We start from the raw sequence: 18917 nt of genomic DNA on the forward strand, positions 1-18917 counted from the left end.
GGGCTTAAGTGGAGAGCAAATGTTTTAAGAATGATGAAGGCAATGGACGTACAAATGTGCTTTACACAATTAATGTATGTATGGATTATGGTAAGAGTTGTATGAACCCCTAATATAAAATTAGGTGCCTAGGCTGATATTTGGGTCGACTTATACTCGAGCATATACAGTACTTTTTTTGAGAAAACCTTTCCCAAAAGCCCTTGAAGAACTTTACTCAAATGATCACAAATAAAGATTTAGTGACAGAACTCCACTGTTGGGCACATAAATCAAAGGTGCTGAAGTGACCAAAATCTCAGTCAAATTTATATGATTACAGAGAGGAAAGTGTGGCAGAAAATGGCCTTCCCTTGCCCTACCTTCACTCAGACCTCACTGTGCCAATCTCTACTTCTGCCAAATGTATTTTCTTGGCACACTGTTTAGTAAGTCAGTTGGTTTGCCACTAAGGGCTTACTTTTCTGGTTCCCATCAAATAGCTCAGCTGAGTTTCAGTTACCCAAGCAGAAACCATCTGGCTCTGTGCTAAACGAACATCTCTCTCTACCTACCTTACATTACTCAGTGTTTTGAATGATGAAAAGCAATCACATAACAAAATATGATCTTGTCTTCTTCTGCTAAATGTGCTCTATAATATTCTAATTTGAGGTCGGTTTATACTACCTTTTATGTTATTTTATATCCTATTAAAATGTAAAAAATTTCCACTCAAATTGCATAAGGCAAATTAATTTTGAATCAGCAAGCTTGCGTACTGCAACAACTCATGCTGTGTCATCATCTGTTCTCAAAACAAACACCATGAAATAACAAATTCTTTAGCATTAAAAAAGGTGAATGGTCAATGGACATTATAATTCAAAAGGAAGACATCTTGTGAGTACACAGAATCCTGCTTTGATATCATAAAATATTTATAAAGTCCTGTAATTCTGGACTGAAACACCATGAATTCTAAATGGTGTAGGGGGCAATGCTTAGTCTTCAATATAAGATTGTAGGGGAAAGTGCTAACTCTCTCAAACATGATATAAGAAAAACAAACACACACGATCTAGAATGACATCCACACAACCCTGAGGACAAAAGAGTAAACCCCGGTGAAGACTAGGGGAACGAAAGCAGGGCTGAGCGTGGGGAAACCAGCACAGACCTCGGCAGGAAAGCTGCGCTAAAATCAAACTATGATGATGGAATGTTTTTAAAAACCCTTTCCTACAGCTTCTATTTCAAAATCGGATAGAAAAGCTTGTGACTGACCTATGCTCCAGCTGAGAACGCAAAATGCCGGATAAAGTGAAAATCCTTGTTTGAAGGCACTGAAACACTACAACAACTTGTGCTGCCATGAAGGATGTGTTCTAAAGAAGGATGTGGGTGTGTCAAATGAACCCAGCAATCAACCCAGCACACTCCTTCCTAATTGTCAAGGCAGGAATTATTTGAACTACATTAAAAAAAAACGTGTAAGAGTCCACACTGATATAAAATGGAGCTTCAGAAAGCTTATGGGAAAATTACGTGTCTTTTAACTCCATTTTCCCATGAACTTTTTGAAGCCCCAGTATCAGTGAGTGAGTAAATAAGTATGAGTGGTAGAAGAGACGTTTCTTTCTTGCAGAAGACTTTAAAGAGTAAGAAAACACATCCAGGATTATGAATCCCTTGATATGCACTTAAAGGAACATGTAATTTCTATAGCATATTTTCCCCAAATTCACAATCTCATTCTAATTGTGAGGAAACAGCAGAACAATCTAGACTAAAGGAGATGCCATAAGATGATTGAATTGACCAAGAGACTTCAAAAGTATCAAGTGCAGAAAGTGTGCCCGTCTTCCCCTTGCAGAGCGATGAAGCATGAAGGGAGGACAACAGGGTAGCCAGGGGGGCAAAGTAACCAAGTCTCCGACGAATCCTGAAAATAGACTTCTGACTTGGGGGATAGGGGTTGGCACCTCAGCAGACTTGATTAGAAAACATACATAAGGGTCAGCAGACAGACCTGAAACTATGGGCTTTTTTTTCCTTGTTAAGTTTGTTTTTGGTTTTCTTTCACCTTATGTTATCTATATTCTATATAAGATCGGCAGGACGAACAATCCCAAGGAGAAAACAATGGGAAATGCGGTTGGGAGGGTGGGGGGTGCAGGACGACAGGACAGGGGAGAGAAGGGGGTGTGGAGGGAGAGTGGGGAGTCAACAAACTCAGGGATAAGGAACAAGAGATCTAAAATTGATGGCAAAGAGGTGTATAATGCCTAGTGGGATTTAATCAAGCATAATGTATCTGAGAGGTATTACTGAGAGGCGAATGGGGGGTGAGCATGATAGTGGGATAGGAGGAAGGTGAAAGGAAATAGAGAAAAGAAATGGGAGGCAAAAGCTTTTTACGGAGCTATAGACATGTATATATATAAATATATTCATTTATAATGAAAGGGCCAGAGGCCAATGTACATATATTTATATGTTAAGTATTATGATAGCAGACGGACTTTGGGCCTCTACTCAAGGCCTCCCTTAATACAAGAACACTTTGTTCTGATAATCTGGCACTCTTTGATACTCATCTTTCAGGACACAATTGCTGAAAAGAAAAAGGGTGCATAAGTAAATGCGCTGAAGAGAGCAGATGGTCCCTGGCTATCAAAAGATATAGTGTCTGAGGTCTTAACCCTATAACGCCAAGTGCAACGTTTTCATAACATTTAATTAAAACGTATCTGGTACTGAAATTATAAAGCTTTTGGAGCTGATGCAGATGTCGAAGAAATCGTCGCACTTTAGTAGTACAAATGCATACCGCTAGTCACACATTTAGTGGCAAAATGCTTGAATCGTGGCACATGTTTTGACTGATGGTGCGTTTGAGGTTAAGTGGTAGTTTGCGTTCAGTGCATTTTACGATAATTTTCAATCTAGTGAAGTTTCAGTGTTGATATTTTTTGTATATGTTCATAAAACTAGTTATGTCAAAGGTGTAATACTAAAAAAAACCCCCATTATATTTATTATATATTTCCGCTTTTTCTAAATATAACCAATTTGTTACGTTCGTCTTTTGAATCGATGGTGACAAAAATTACCACAGCATGGATTGTGACTTGTTTTATGGAAAACGGTGAATTTATGACCTAGATGGAAGCGGTACAGACTCAAACAAGGAACCAGATGCTAATACGGATGAAATTGGTAAATAAAAATGTGTATTATATTAAAACATTTTTATTTTACAATATATAATTTTAATTATATTGCTATTAAAGCTATTTTGATAACAATATTTATTTTTCCCCATATAGGAAGTGAATATACGCCTGATTATTCTGATTTGGATGAATTAGAAGACCTCGTAGTTAGTAATGATAATACAAGTGAAGATGAGTTAGAAACATCAGTTGTTGAAGTATCAGTTCCAATACCTACAAGTTCAAAGCCAGCTACATCAAGAAATTGAAGAATTCCTCTTTGGTGGCACATTTCTGGAGACGGTACAGCTAAACTTATGCCTGAATGGTTAGGACAAATAGATTCTTCTGGGGTAGTAATACGTCTTGTTGAATATTTTAGGCATTTTTTCCTCAAAGGATATCATTATTCATATTGTCGACCAATCAAATCTTTATGCAATCCAGCAAAATCCGAATTAACCTCTTGCACGGAGTAACCAGGAACTTGAGCAATTTTGGGGTACACTGCTTGATTTGATACACTCACTAATTGCACTGTACAGAATTCACATCAGATCGAAAAAATATTATCACAAATTAATTTTTTCATTTTATAGATGTGACTGTTGTGAACTCTAGCCCACTTTATCATAGAGACTGTGAGAGCCTTCGGTTACCAAAAAAAAAAAAAAAAAAATCCAAAGTCTGCAAGAGTTCAAAATGAGCATCGCCGAAGCTCTTCTTCTTGAAGGAGAAGGGAATAGACCAACAAAAAGAGGCCGACCTTCTACCAGCTTTCCTGATGCTGAGTTTGCTACAGAAAGAGAAGAGGTCCTGCCACTGAAAGTATCCCTGGTAGAGACACCCGTTTGGATGGTCTTCACCATTAGCCTGAGGTCACAAACAGAGGAAGATGCAAAAATATAAACTGAAAGAGTGCACCAGTATTTTTATGCAGCAAATGGAATGTTCATCTTTGTATCACAAATGAAAAAAATTGTTTTGTTCAATTTCACACTAAAATTATAAACAAATAAATTTTGTATTATATTTTATAAATAAATAAAATAAGTTATTGGTTTGTTGTTTTATTTAATAATAAAATACGATGAAAAATAATAATAGAAATGAAGGTGCATTTTTTATTCTTGTATTATAAATCCATGGATGAATGTGATGATCTGGTTACATTTAAAAAACGTTGCAAATTTTATTTTTTTTAATATATTTTGGTTGTTACATATATTGATACCTATGAAAGTAACGAATAAAAAAAATTTTTTTCCCCTGAAATTACAAATTCAGGCATTATAGGGTTAAAGGCTTGAAGTTAAACAAGCAGCCATCTAGCAGGGAAGCAAATAAGTCCACATGGAAGAAGCACACCAGCCTGTGTGATCATGAGGTGTCGATGGGATCAAAAGATCCCAAACAAACAACTATAATGATGTGAACAAAAGGAGTTGTAGTGGAGACCCAAAGCCCATCTATAGACAACTGGATATCGCCCTACAGAAGGGTTATAAGGAAGGGAAGATTCAACCCAGGTGTAGCACAGCATTGAAGAATCACATAATTCCTGTAGTTCCTGAATGCCCCCACAAGCGCCCCTTGCCCACTACCATGACCTAGCTCTGCCTTACAAATCTGCCTAGACTGGAGAACACACATGGGTACAGATAAGAACTCTCGACACATGGAATTCAGGATCAGTAGTGGGAGTAGTGATATCATGAGGGTATGGGGATGAACGGGGAAGGGGAAGCGGAAGAAAGGGAGAACCCATCACAAGGTGGGATATATAGCTTCCCCCCACAAGGGGACGAATAACAGTCATGTGGGTGAAAGGAGACAAAAGACGGTGTAAGATACAAAATAATAATTTTTTAAAAGATACAAAAGATACAATATATAATTGATCAAGGATTCACGAAGGTTAGGGGAGGGATGGGAAAAAGGAGATTATACCAAGGGCTCAAGTAGAAAATGTTTTGGAAATGATGATAGCAACATATGTACAAATATGTTTGATACAACTGATGTAAAGAATGTATGCATGCTGTAAGAGCCCCCAATAAAATATAACAAAAAACAAGGAAACACTGAGTGGAACTCTGACAGACTGCAGAAGAGTAAGGAGACATACAATTAATGTAAACAGAATTCTGGACCATGGGAGAAGACATTAATGAAAAAACAGGTAAAAGTCAAATGAGATCTGTTGTTTACTTAATTGTGCTATTCTACTACTAATTTCCTGGTTTTGATAACTGAACTATGGCTATATAGGATTCTACTATTAGGGAACAATGGATGAGAGTTATATGGGAATTCCCTGTGCTATTTTGAACCTTTTTTCACTAAGCCTAAAATTAGTTTAAAATAAAAAGTTAAAAGTATAGAAAGGCATAAAAAAATAATGAAAATCCAATAGAAGCGTGGGGTCAAGATTCAGCAAAGGGGGGAAATCATAGAAAAGTAAGCCAAGAGGAATGGCTTTGTCCCTGGGAGCATTTGCTGATTCCAGAGTTTGTCTGGGCACAGGGCTGCTGCTGAAAGACAGAGAGGCCAGCAGAGCTGGTCAGAGGGTCAGAGACAAAAGTGGGGCTAGTTATTTATAATACATATAAGCAACGAAAGATGAACACCCAGAAGACATAAAGAGCTACAAATCAGTAGAAAAGACCATGTAATTTTCAAATGGGCAAATACTGGAGCCTTTAAAAGTAGAAAGAATAACCAAATGGTCAATCATATATAAAATGGTAATCGAAGAAATATTTATCAAAACCACAATACACCTCTCGAAGTCACTACCATTGAACCAATTTCAACTCACACCAACCTTACCCCACAGAGCCTTTGGATTTCCAAGGCTTTAAATCTTTATGGGAGCCTCATCTTCCCTTGAGGAGTGCAAACTGGTGGGGTTGAACCTCTGCCCTAGCTGTTAGCTCAACATGTAACCCACTAAAGCAACAGGGCTTCTCTCAGAATGGCTGCATGAAAAGACTGGGAACCATAAAGTGTGAGTGAGAGTGGAATGGCTGGTGAGAATGCACACTGAAGTTCTCACTTGGAACAATGACCATACCTACTAAAACTAAATATACGTTCCCCTCCTGCCCTGGGGGTGATTCTACTGGGTATAGCCACAGATGTACACCCTGTCATCCAAAGACACGTGCAAGAGCACTGTCATGGGAGCATGTCTATAAATCCAACTGCCCGTGAAGAATAAACCCAAACTCACTGCCGACGAATAGATTCTGACTCACAGTGACCTGATGGGACAAACTAGAACTCCCGGTAGGGTTTCCAAGGTTGTCCTCCTTATGGGAGCTGGCTGCCACATCTCTTTTGGTGGGTTTGAAATGTTGACCTTTCACTTAACAGCAAGTGCTTAACCATTGTGCCACTAGAGTTCTTATATCTAGAACCAAAATCATTAATCATTTAAACAATTAACAGTGTTTTTTTAAACAAATGAGTGGGAGAAAGATGAGTCTTTCTCACAGGGGGCAGTTCTACCTTGCCTTAAAACTGCCTATCGTCACTTGTCTTGCAGGGCTGCTATGAGTTGGCATCGACTCTGTTGGCAGTGAGTCTGGTTTGGTTTTAAACAACTTAATACTAAGCAATCAAAGTAGATTTTTTCCTTACTGAACATCACTAGCGGTCTATTTGTTAGGAAAGGAAAAGATAAACGATGTGCGTCAGTACCTGCAGAGCTGTGACTACTGGTGGATGAAGACTCGCTCTCTTCACTGGAAGATTCTGAACTGCTGTCACTGCTGTCAGAATCCGAGTCAGAGGAGGCAGATTCTGAAGAAGACGATGCGGAAGAGGATGAAGACGCAGAGGACTTATTTTGCTCAACATCTGGTTTCTGCGCCACGATGACCTTTGGTGTATTTTTCAGATGCTCCCGCAACTCATCCCTAATTAAAAATGCAATGTTAGATCCTGCTTTCACTGCAATGGTGGAGCAATTCTGTAGAGTGCAAATAAGACTCTGAAAAATGCTCTTACGTTAAGCCTCCAAGACCGATAGAAGTAAAAAAGTTGATGGCAAACCGAGTGTTTCTTGGACTGTCTCGGGGTAGCAATCCTTCAAAGAATGGCTGTAGAGTTCTAAAAAAGAATAATGAAAAAAATACCTTAAAAAGAACACCTTAAAAATAAAGAAACAGTCATTTCTCAAGATTTTTCTAACTTATAAAACACTAAGTAAAGTAAATTAAGTATGGTAAGCGGTTTATATCATTTACCAGGTTTACAAAGGAGGCATATATACATATATGTATATGCTTATGTGTACATGGGTGTCCAAATACATGGGAAAAAATCCTGATGTTGGCGTGCACCCAACACAACATTGTGCTAAGCAGTGAAAGATAGGGACAAGTAATCAACAAGAGGGATAAATAAAGAATGAAAAGGCTGCCTGTATTCACTATTAGGATGGGACACATGTAGAAAAAGCTTCATCAAACAACGTGGTTTGGCAAGTACTGAGTGCCAGCACAGAATGACTCAGGAGCGACAGTTTCATAGAAAAAGGGGACACAAATGAGGAATGATGAAGCATTTGCTAGAAAGAACAAGAGGATGTGCTCAAGCGGAATCAAAGACAAGGAAACATAAAGAGCCAGACTTGCTTAACAAGGTGTTATCTTTAGAGTGCTAGGGAAGGAATAGATACATTTACAACAGAAGACAAGTACCAAATAGCTAACTACACAATGCAGTGAGAAACTAATGGAATACCGCAGAGGATATAGGACCCCTGATACAACTTTGGTAAACTTTAACACTGGAGGTGCAGACTCAGGTGGAGATACGAGATTGAGAAGAGAATTAAGGTAACATGTATAAATTTTGAGGCAAAAATATCAAGGGGCATGAGGGTGACAAAGGACAAAGACTACTGGATTTGGACTTCAGCGGGGTGGGGGCACAGAAGCCAACCTTGGTAGTAATGAGTCATATAAAGTTGAGATAGGAATTACATAGTCTTGGAAAAAGCTCTAGTTCAGTGTGGTACTTTGAACGATCACATGACTGGGAATCTGTACATGTCCACTGATGATCAAAATTAATTACCACCCAAAGCTCAAAATTTGAGTTACAGGAAAATAAACCTATAAGTATTTAATATCAGCAATGGAAATTAGCATATGGAATTAGTTTTTTTCTCACTAAATCAGAGAAATTAATTCGGGAGTCTTTCCATTTGAATTAAAAGTGCATAGTGATAAACTTACTCATCCTTTAATCTTGCATTAAGTTTAGGAAGACCCATGTATTCACATAATTCCTGAAAAAATATTTTCACAAAAATTCTACTGGATGATGTAGTAGTTTCCTCACTCAGTTTTATACATTCAAGAACCTGAAAATTAAAAAAAGAAATAAAAGGAAGTCAGACTGATTACAATTAGGGTCCAGCCAACTTACAATGAAAAATTTTAAAGAATTTTCTAACATGTGTAAACCCAGTAACATTTCCTTCTTCTACCGTTACAGTCTACAATGTGATCCACCCAGCCTTCTTTCTTCTCTTTCCCTGTGTGTAATTTCTTTTAAAAAATTCTTTAGCAACTTTACTTGCACATAATGTAACCACTTTTTTTGCTTTGTATTATCACTACTCTTGGGTATACTTTCCCTCTTCTCGTATATGGTAACCTCGTCGAAATGAAAGCTAAGCAGTCACCATCTTTAATTCACTTTGGACCCCGAGCAGCGATATGACCGGCAAATGAGTGGTAGGCCCATAAACAGTTGCGGAGTAAATAGCAGTTGTACAGTAAATGCCAGCCTAAAAGACGCAATTCAAATTTCAATTGAGTGAGTATTTTCCACCAAGACTATAGAAATTCTTCCCTGTCACTCAGCTTCAATATACACATCCTCTTACAACAATCACTTTTCTGCAGTCTTGCCTCAGGAATCCTCCACTTTACAGCTTCAAAGAAGCATGTGTCACCCAAATACTGAATATGTGCACAGAGAATATTAAAACCCCAAACATTTACCCTGGCAATATCCTAACTATCACTATTGAAAAGCTCTGTGATGTATCTGGGCTGTTAATATAATCCAGGATACTTCTTAAATGCATATATATCTACAAAGCTTTTTGAGCCTATGTTATACACTAACCAATATGAACATGGTCTCAAAGATAATTAAAAGCACATATCCCAAGTAAAAACATAACTATATTATACTTAATATCTACTTTAGAATAATAAGGGATCAAAAACAAGTATAAATATTGAACCATCTACTTACACTCCATGGAAGGGAATCAGTGTATAAAAGATGAGCAAACATCTTGGCAACATTCCTCAATTTGTTTGTTTCTAAACGATGAATAGTATCATACTGTTCTTTGAATATGCTTTCAAAGGATTCCATGTATTCTTTTTTTAGCATGCAAAAACGCTAATAAATAAAAAAACTCAATGTCAGTAAGATTAGATGCACATTAAATCCTCCTACATTTATTGAATCTGAAGCGATTATTTAATATATCTTGAAATCACCAAATCTTCGTGCATTGTATTCGAGGATGTTCAAGAACTTAATATATGACCTTGATCTACTTGGGACTTATTGCTAGAATAATTCTAAATATGCTGATGATCAAAGATATTGTATAGTCTGCAAGCATACTTCTATGTAATGAATATCATTTGGATTAAAAATAATAATTTAGCTCACACTTTATTTGTGCTAAAAATGTACTTAACACCAGAAACTGTCTTGAGATTTTGAAAAAATAGTAATTATCTCTCATTGGAAAATGGTTACAAAAGCATGGGAAATTAAAAAGCAAAGTTAAAAATTACCCAAACCAAATCTACTGCCATCAAGTTAATTCTGACTCATAGAGGCCTGAGGTTGTAAATTGTTCCCAAAAAATCCAAACTCACTGCCATCAGGTCGATGCCAACTCAAAGTGACCCTAAAGGGCAGCGTGGAATTGCCCTTGTGAGTTTCTGAGACTAATTCTTTACAGGAGTGGAAAGGCCCGTCTTTCTTCCTCAGAGTGGCTGGTGGTTCTGAATTGTTGGCAGTCCAACATGTAACCACTCTACCACCACAGGAGCAGAAAGCCTCATCGTTCTCCTTGGGAGAGAAGGGTGGATTCAAACTGCTGATGTTGCAGTTAGCAGCCCAACATATAACCCACTATGCCACCAATGTGCCTCATGCAAAGCACTGCTAAAATGTTTCCAAGAGGGAGAAACCTACATCAAGAAAAATTAATTTTCAGCAAAGATGCGCTGTTGTATTAGATCAGACTATAAAGAAGAAACATTAGTTCACAGTACTCAGGGTAAGAATCTTTTAGGGCAAAGGAGAAGAGGGCCCTTTGAGGAGCACAGAACTCACCCCAGCTAATAAGCCAAAAAATTTCTCATAGGTCCTTTGTTGGGCACAGCAATCCAGTATCATGTTGCAGAGTTCTTTCTATTTGTGGACAAAGCAATGGCATCAACGATTCAAAATATATACTATAAGATAATTTATCTGTAAGATAGAGGCTAAATATTTCAGGTATTTTATTATAATTGTTTTTTAGATATTTCAGCTTTACTTTTAAAAATCACTAAACTTTTCAAACTTTGTCAATATTAGTCATAACCAGAAAATAAAATTCTTGATCTTGTTGAAGCTCAGTTCTTTAAAGCCTTCTGTCTAGGTGACAGCTTTGACAGCCATTTACACTAATTAAATTAATTTAAAAATTCTAAATTTATACAGTATGAACCACTTCACAAACCCTGGTATGAGAATCAAGAAAGACTAAACTACTGTATTTCTAAAGAATTATATGCAAAATTCTTTATATATAGACCCACCAAGACAACATTTAACAACAGTTTAAATATTTCCCAACAATTTAACTTCAATTACTAATTACTAGTATGGATAGGCAGAGCATACTGAGTCTTTATGAAGCATAAATGTGTACAATTTTAATGCAAACTTGGGAAACTTTCTGGTTGATGAAGTAAACTTAAATATAGGTAAAAAAACAAATAAAAATGCCCCAGCAGCTAAAATTTTTAATCTCAAAATACATGCTGTGCATATGGAGGTCTCTCTGGAATCATCCCATAATTCCTGCCAGAATACCTGGTCCAGTTAGGTTATTGAAGAGACTTAATAACCTGCCAGTCAAAATTCTGATGCACTAATAAGTCTTTGGTTAGGAAATACCATCAACATAATGAATTAGAGATTCAGAATTAACAAATATTAATTCTTGAATTAACCCTACCAAAACAAGTACTATAGTCACAGCAATTTCAAAGATGAAGACAGTTGGCCAATATGGGCTAAAGGAATAAAGGCATAAATTAATCTCTGATTACTGTTACAGAAAAAAAATTAGGTTATCTTTATGTAAACAATGTATGCGAGAGACTCCAGAGGAGGCTCAGGGCAAGGAAGGAGGCCCTTGAGAGACAGTACAGAGAGGCTCTCTTGTAACTCTGCTCTTCAGCATGGTGACCAACAGCTGTGTATCAATCATGATTTAAATTTCGAATGCTTACACCACAGGTGCTTAACAGCCACACGTGGACAGCGGTCACTGTACTTGCTGCACAGGGCAGAAGACAATCCTCTACCACTCACAGAGCAGACCAGGAGAGTGTCTACCACTCCAATACATTCACTGAACTGCACCACCCTAAAAATGAGAGTCTACTGAAACGACAACCAACTCAAACGCCTAATGTCACAACCCACAGCTATTTGTAGAAGTTGTGTCTGGCAATTGTTTTTTAAAGACTTACCAAAAGTTACTTTAATCAATACAATGTTTGCAAATGCATTAAGTTCTGAAAAGATCGACCTCTCTGAACTTGTTATACAATGCAAAAAACTTCTGAACTATGCCATGATATGCTAGTCTTATACATTTAAATACATTTTAACTTTTTCTACCAATGTTGTTTTAAAATAGCACAACAGTAAATCAAGTTTTAAACAATTAACCATGGTAATATGCTGACAGCACAACTAATAAAGTCAACCTTACAAGCAAAACAAATTACTTTCTTGGCCGGACTAAATGCAATTACAAGAGTTATTCCCTGTGGCGTTCAATAATTAAGTATTTTAACATTTTAATTAAATAGTACAGTGATTTTTAGGAGATTCTTTTGAGTAACCCTAAGCACAAAAATAGATACACCAAGACCTTCTTTTAAATACTATCACAATATGCGGAGGCTATCTCCAGAACAACTGTCTTCTGGGCTAATCTCAATAACATTTATAATGACTTAATTATATTCCTCAAGTAATGTGACAAGAACATATAGAAATTTCAGTTTCAATTAATGATTTTTAAAGTTAACTTACTAATTTATTTTCTTCTGACAAAAATATATTAATGACATTGGATTAAGAATAAGTACTCTATTATTAGTATACCAATAAACAAACTTCACAAGGGAAACATCTTTTAAATTTCAGAAAACAAAATTTTCTCAAGATCGCATATCATGGCATTTCAAGAGTGAATCCATATTCTAGAACAAAGATTAGCAAACTTATTTCTGTAAAGGGCAACATATTTCAATCTCTGCTGCAGTAACAGGAAAGCAGCCATAGATAATATAAATACAAATAAGCATTGACATGTTCCAATAAAACTTTATTTGCAAAAATAAGGTGGGCCTGAGCGACAGCTTGCTGGACACTGTATAAGCCATACATTTACAGTGATCTATGCTTTATCATTGAACACTTAAAGCACTAAAGCAAAAGACACCTACATAATAGTAACCGCGCACATAATCGATGAGATCCCATGAAAGAATTAAAAACTACATAGCCTACTGGAGCTAATTCATTCAATTTTATATCTGTGCTATATGCCTACCATATAAAATGGAACATGTGAAATACAAAATTCGAAGCCTTTGTACAGGCTCCAAGGACCTGAAATATCTATGGGTGAGGAACAATACAGGTAAGAAAGCAACTAGAAAAAAAGATGACTTATTGTGATCTATATTTGTCCTGGCATTCTCATTCATTGTCATTGAGTCAATTCCAACTCATTATGAGCCTCTAAGACAGTAGAACTGCCTTTTAGGTTTCCAAGACTATAAATCTTCAAATGAAAATAGTGTTAACGTACTGTTTGACTTTCAGGAAATTCCATTTTCAGCAATTTGTGAGCACATTCTTCAAAATCTAAACTGTAGAGATAAAATGGTCAAAAGTTAGGATAAGAGCTGGCTGCATTAACAGTAGCATTCTTTTATACCCCAAATCCTTATTTTAATAATTTTTGGAAAATCGTTTTTATACTAGACTTCATAGTATTCTCTGCTAAATATAAAAAACACAGTTCACGCCTCCTCAAGAATACAGGTAATAAAAATGTAACTAACAGTTATTGAAATAAAAGCAGTGCAGAAATATCCCTAACCTTCACAAAGTATACCTCATCACTCCTACCAGGGATGTGCAGGGAATCCTGAACTGGTATGCTCCTTTCTACTAAGCTACGCTGCCTCCCCTTGCAACCATTCACTGCAACTGAATTGCATGTTAGCTCATATAAAAATTGAGTGTCTTAACTAAATGTGAATCTCATAAAATAGTACTGTTTCTTTGGAAAGATTCTGTATATTTAACTACAGGTGAATGATGTGTGAACAAGTCATGTTTGCAAAACTGGACAAGAAAAGTGTAAAAAAATGTGAAAAGATTCTGAACTCAGATTATTTTCTAAAAGTATCTGTTTGATCTAGTTTCACATTAAAGAAACTAATTGTGGAAAGCATGTACTATTGGCTACAGTTTATAAAACAAGATGACACATTAAACTCCAGAGCATTTAACTAACACTCACAGAAAGGGCATGGACTTTCTATGCAAACACTGGTGGATAAATGAATGTGGACTATGTGAAATTGGATCCCTAACACTCATTATATATAAAAATCAACTCAAAAATGGACCCAAGAACTACACGGAAGAAAACCATTAAATTCTTACAAGAAAACAGAGACATAAACATTTGGGATTTGGGTTATGCAAATGTTTCTCAAAAAGACCACCAAAAGCAAATTAACAAAAATAAAAGTGCTAAATTGGACTTCATAAAAATATCAGACTTTTGTGCTTCACATGAAAATGTGAGAACAATGGAAGGCAACAACAACAACTCTGAGTAAGGATATGGAGAAACTGTATTTCTGGTAGTAAAGTGATAAAACTGCTTTAGAACATACTTTGGCATTTCCTCAAAGAGTTAAACACAAGAGTTACTAGATGGCTCAGCAATTCTCATCATTAGTATATAGCCAAGACAAGCGCAAACTTAGGTCCACAAATAAACTTGCACAGAAGCAGTCACAGCAATACTATGCATACGAGTGAAAAAGTAGAACGGAACCAAATGGGCGCCAATAAATGAATGGATAAACAAATGTGATACATACATAAAAGGGAATATTGTCCAACTAAAAATGAGAATGGATCACTGATACATGCTAACACGGATGAATTCTGAATTATGCTAAGAAGCCAAAACAGAAAAAGCTCACATACTATATAATCCATTTGCAAGAAACGTCTAGAATATACAATTCCAAAAACAGAAAGCGAATTAGGAGAAAAGGAGAGTGACTGCTAATGGGCACACGGTGTAAATTTGGAGTGATGAAAGTGTCCTGGCATTAGATGGTGACTTTGGTACACAATTCTGTGGGAAACACTCAACTATACATTTTAAAGGGTGCATTTTATGGTATGTGAATTACATCTCCACTTTTAAAAAAGGAAAAATAAACCTCATCTCAAACAAACAGAAGAAATACATACATAGATAGATTTTATTATTCCCCAAATCAGTAAACCCTAATTTATTACTAGTCAGAAAAAAAAGCTTCTGCTGCATATGATTTCCCTCATTTTAAGGTGACAAAACAGTACAAACAATAATCATCATAATCATTTTCATTTCTGCCATCCTGTACAATAATCAAAGGTTTGTCTTTAATCAGTTCCAAATTGAGAAAATACAATGATACTAAATGTTTAGTGTTACAAATAATTTTCCCTTCAACCACTGGACAACTATAACTGGATATAAAAGATTTATTAACAGTTCCAATTTGATAGCCCAGTAATATAAGACCCATCTAAGTATTATATCTCTGGAAAACCAATCAAGTGCCAAGGTACTGATTTTAAGAAATGCTGTATAATGTTGAGTATTTTTCTAGAGATCACCTGCTATTCTGTCATTTCAAGAAACCAAATGTTGGTAATCGTTAAATAAATCTAAGGAAGAAAAATACAGTAACCACTTTCAAAACCTTAGCTAGGAAAACAGGGAGGACACTTTAACAATGAAGACTAAAAGAACTAAAAGCTTTAAAAATACTAACTTTTTTCATAAATATTGATAGTCTGCCAAAGTTTTTAAGAAATTTATTTTTATGCATCAGTCACAAATGCACATCTACTGCAGTAACAACTTCTGAAGGAAAAATACCCGTAGCATACCATCTGATGATTCTTATACACAATTAGGACTTTTAAAATATGCAGAGGCAAATGAGATCCCACCCTCTCAATTTCACTGAGGAGAAAAAACAAAATTCAAAGGCATTTGATTGGTTCCCGGCCACATAGCCCGAGAAGCAGGGAGCAGAGGAAAACTTACACTTCCTCATTTACTTAACTCAACATTTAGTAATAAACAGCCATCATTAACATTTAATTTGCACAGCAGTGTCTTGAAATATATATTATGTGTTTAGGGAAATTAGGAAGTCTGGTCGTAATAAACCTTCCACCAAAGTAAGTACAAGCAGAGGTCAAGATTTTCAGGCTTATACTTAATTCTCAAGCTTGGAAGATTTATATATTTTAACTTCTAACTTCTTTTATTACAAACTACTTAAAATTACTACACTATTGTTTCCTCCTCTCCTGGTCCAAGTCCAAGAAGCTGCAGGAGCCCAGAATGACACCTAGTGCTCAATCTCCCCTTCTACAATTCACCTGGGCTCACAGTCAACACAGGGCTTCTACACGAAGACCAAAATAAAAAAATATTAAAGTAACCAAAATAACTTGCACGAAAACTTTTAAACAATGTACTGAATTAAAAATAGCTCTTCAACACATGTTATCTCAGAGAATGATTAAACTCAAGGTGAACTTGATTCAGGAAAATGCACTGTCCCTTTTGTTTTTGTACAATGTTCAAATGTCCATTGTTTTGACAACAGTAGGATAAGATAATCACTCACTGCAATATAATGACTATGAATTTAGTTTTAGAGTTCATCTCTGTTCTATGGCGCTATTATTTACTGAGTATTAAAAGCATACCAGAAAAGCATAGGGCAATGAAACAAAAAAATTAAAGAAAGAACATTGGTAACAGGTAACATTAGATACTATCTAGTCCTAAGATGAAAGTGTTGGAGCTAATGCTTCATCAACTACCTGGTGTTAAAGTATTGGAGTTAACAAACTTTAGTCATCTAACAAAACCCAAACAGGTCAAACTTAAGGCGCTATGGTGACACAATGTTTGGCCTGCAGCTGGTAAGCAAAGGGGTGGGGTCAGCACCCACCAGTAGGGGTCATGAGGAAGCAAAGACGGGGTGGGATATGCTCCTATGCCGATGACAGCCTAGGAAACCCTGTGAGGCAATTCCACTTGATCCTTATGAGCAGGAGTTAACGTGATGGCACATATCATCACCGCTACAAAGGGTAAAGGAAGATCTCACTCTGCTTTTCTAGCTCTCTATGTAAAACAAACTTAGCAGCCAGGAAAAACCTGAAATTGTTTTGGAAACACCAGGTAGTTGATGAGGCATTTGTCAAGTTTCACTTCTTTATCGAGTAAGTGAAGTACTATGGACAAGGAGCCCTTGTATGATAATTTGTTCATGTTTTCCTTATTTTACATCTCCCTACATCAAGATCATTGCAAAATTCCACTAATTGTAAATACTAAAGAATTACATTCACTTGTTATTTTAATTCTTTACTAAGGATGTTAAACCAAAATGAATTCTGGGTTTAACACAAAGGATGACTGAGGGGGGAAAAACGCAAAAAGGAGCATACATTCCTGGAGTGAGGGCCTGGTACTATGGCAGGTGCCAAACCCAACCCAGGGATACATATGGCAGCCAACTAAAAAAAGGGGGGGTGGTGGAATATGCAGGGGCACAGGACAGTACCCATTCAAGGGGAGTTTTTATCTCTACAGGAAAGGGAGGGACCAGACTTCCACACCAAGATGTGAATGCAACATAGAGCCGTGAAGCAGGGAACCAATAGAGAGGTCTGTGGGGCTGGCCCCCAATCCCAACTACATGGGCACCCCTAGCCCCCACCCCCGAGAAATGCACTTCAGAGGACAGCACTGAAGCTGCAGCTCAGGAAGAGGGGAGTGTCTGCTTAGGAGCAAAGGAGGAGGGAAGGAGAACCAGTGGAACACATCACAGCCCACCAAGGCCTGAGGACAATATTCCGGCTCAGGGCAGCCAATGCACAGAGAGGATCACCAGGCCAGGCCCACCAGGAGACCCAGCAACATCCCTCACTGACACATAGTGCTGAGGGGGACAGCACTGGGGACACTGTGCAGATGTGCCAGATCCGACCCCACTGCACCGGTGCGAAACACTAAGGGTTCACTGCAGAGCAGCAAGTGGAGCAAAGCAACAAAGCCCCCAAGGAACGCCAAAGGTGGACTTTGGGGCCAGGGCATGGCATCCAGAGGACTAATCTGGAAAACACTCATAAAGATCAACCGACAGGCCTGGAACTGTTTGAGGGCTTTTCTTCTTTTGCTGTCGGCTTATTTATTTATTTGTTTTGTTGTATTTAGCTGTTGTTGATTTATATTTTGTCTTTTATTATTTTTGTCTTTTTTTGTTGTTTTGCTTTGTTTTGTTTTTGCGCATGTCCATCTGGACAAGATAGGTGGGATGAACAATCCTGAGGAGAGAACAATAAGACCAATGGTTCCAGGGGGACACGAGAGAGGGGGCAAGTAAGCAGAGAGGAATTACCAAAACCCAAATGTAGGTCGTACATGATAGTGGGACAGGAGGAAAGTAAAAGGAAATAGAGGAAAGAACTGGGAGGCAAAGGACATTTATAGAGGTCTAAAAACAGGAATGTATATATGTAAATGCATTTACGTATAATTATAGGGGATAGATCTATGTACATATATTTATTTATAAAGTACGGCAGCAGATGGACATTGGGCTTCTACTAAGCACTCCCTTCAAGGCAAGAAAACTTTGTACTACTAACATGCACTCTGCGACATTCACCTTCCCTGACATGATGACTGAAGACAAAATGGGTGCATAAGCAAATGTGAAGAAAGCTGATGGTGCCTAGCTATTAAAAGATATAGCGTGTGGGGTCTTAAAGGCTTGAGATAAACAAGCGGCCATCTAGTTGAGAAGCAACAAAGCCCACATGGAAGAAGCACACCAGTGTGTGTGATCATGAGATGTCTATGGATCAGATATCAGGCATCAAAGACCCAAAAGAAAACAAAAAAACTATATCAATGGGAATGAGGGGGAGGGCAGAGTGGAGACCCAAAGCCCATCAGTAGTCAATTGGATACCCCCTGTCAGAAGGACCACAAGGAAGAGACAAGCCGGTCAGGGTGCAGCATAGTACTGATGAAACACACAA

At 37.3% G+C, this 18917-nt stretch overlaps 1 protein-coding gene across 1 annotated transcript in view; it reads right to left on the bottom strand.

Annotated features, from left to right (window-relative positions):
- Positions 1–18917, bottom strand: part of CWC22 (CWC22 spliceosome associated protein homolog) — a 68898-nt gene that overhangs the window by 3843 nt on the left and 46138 nt on the right. The window contains exons 14-19 of the mRNA XM_004701467.3: positions 13354–13414; positions 10587–10664; positions 9480–9632; positions 8447–8574; positions 7212–7313; positions 6903–7120 (exon numbers count right to left, since the gene is read on the bottom strand). Of these exons, the coding sequence (XP_004701524.1) occupies positions 6903–7120; positions 7212–7313; positions 8447–8574; positions 9480–9632; positions 10587–10664; positions 13354–13414 (740 nt within the window). The remainder of the gene's footprint in view (positions 1–6902; positions 7121–7211; positions 7314–8446; positions 8575–9479; positions 9633–10586; positions 10665–13353; positions 13415–18917) is intronic.

Source organism: Echinops telfairi, unplaced genomic scaffold (assembly GCF_000313985.2).
Source record: "Echinops telfairi isolate 266 unplaced genomic scaffold, ASM31398v2 ScPeMD7_3;HRSCAF=10, whole genome shotgun sequence".
NCBI lineage: Eukaryota > Metazoa > Chordata > Mammalia > Afrosoricida > Tenrecidae > Echinops > Echinops telfairi.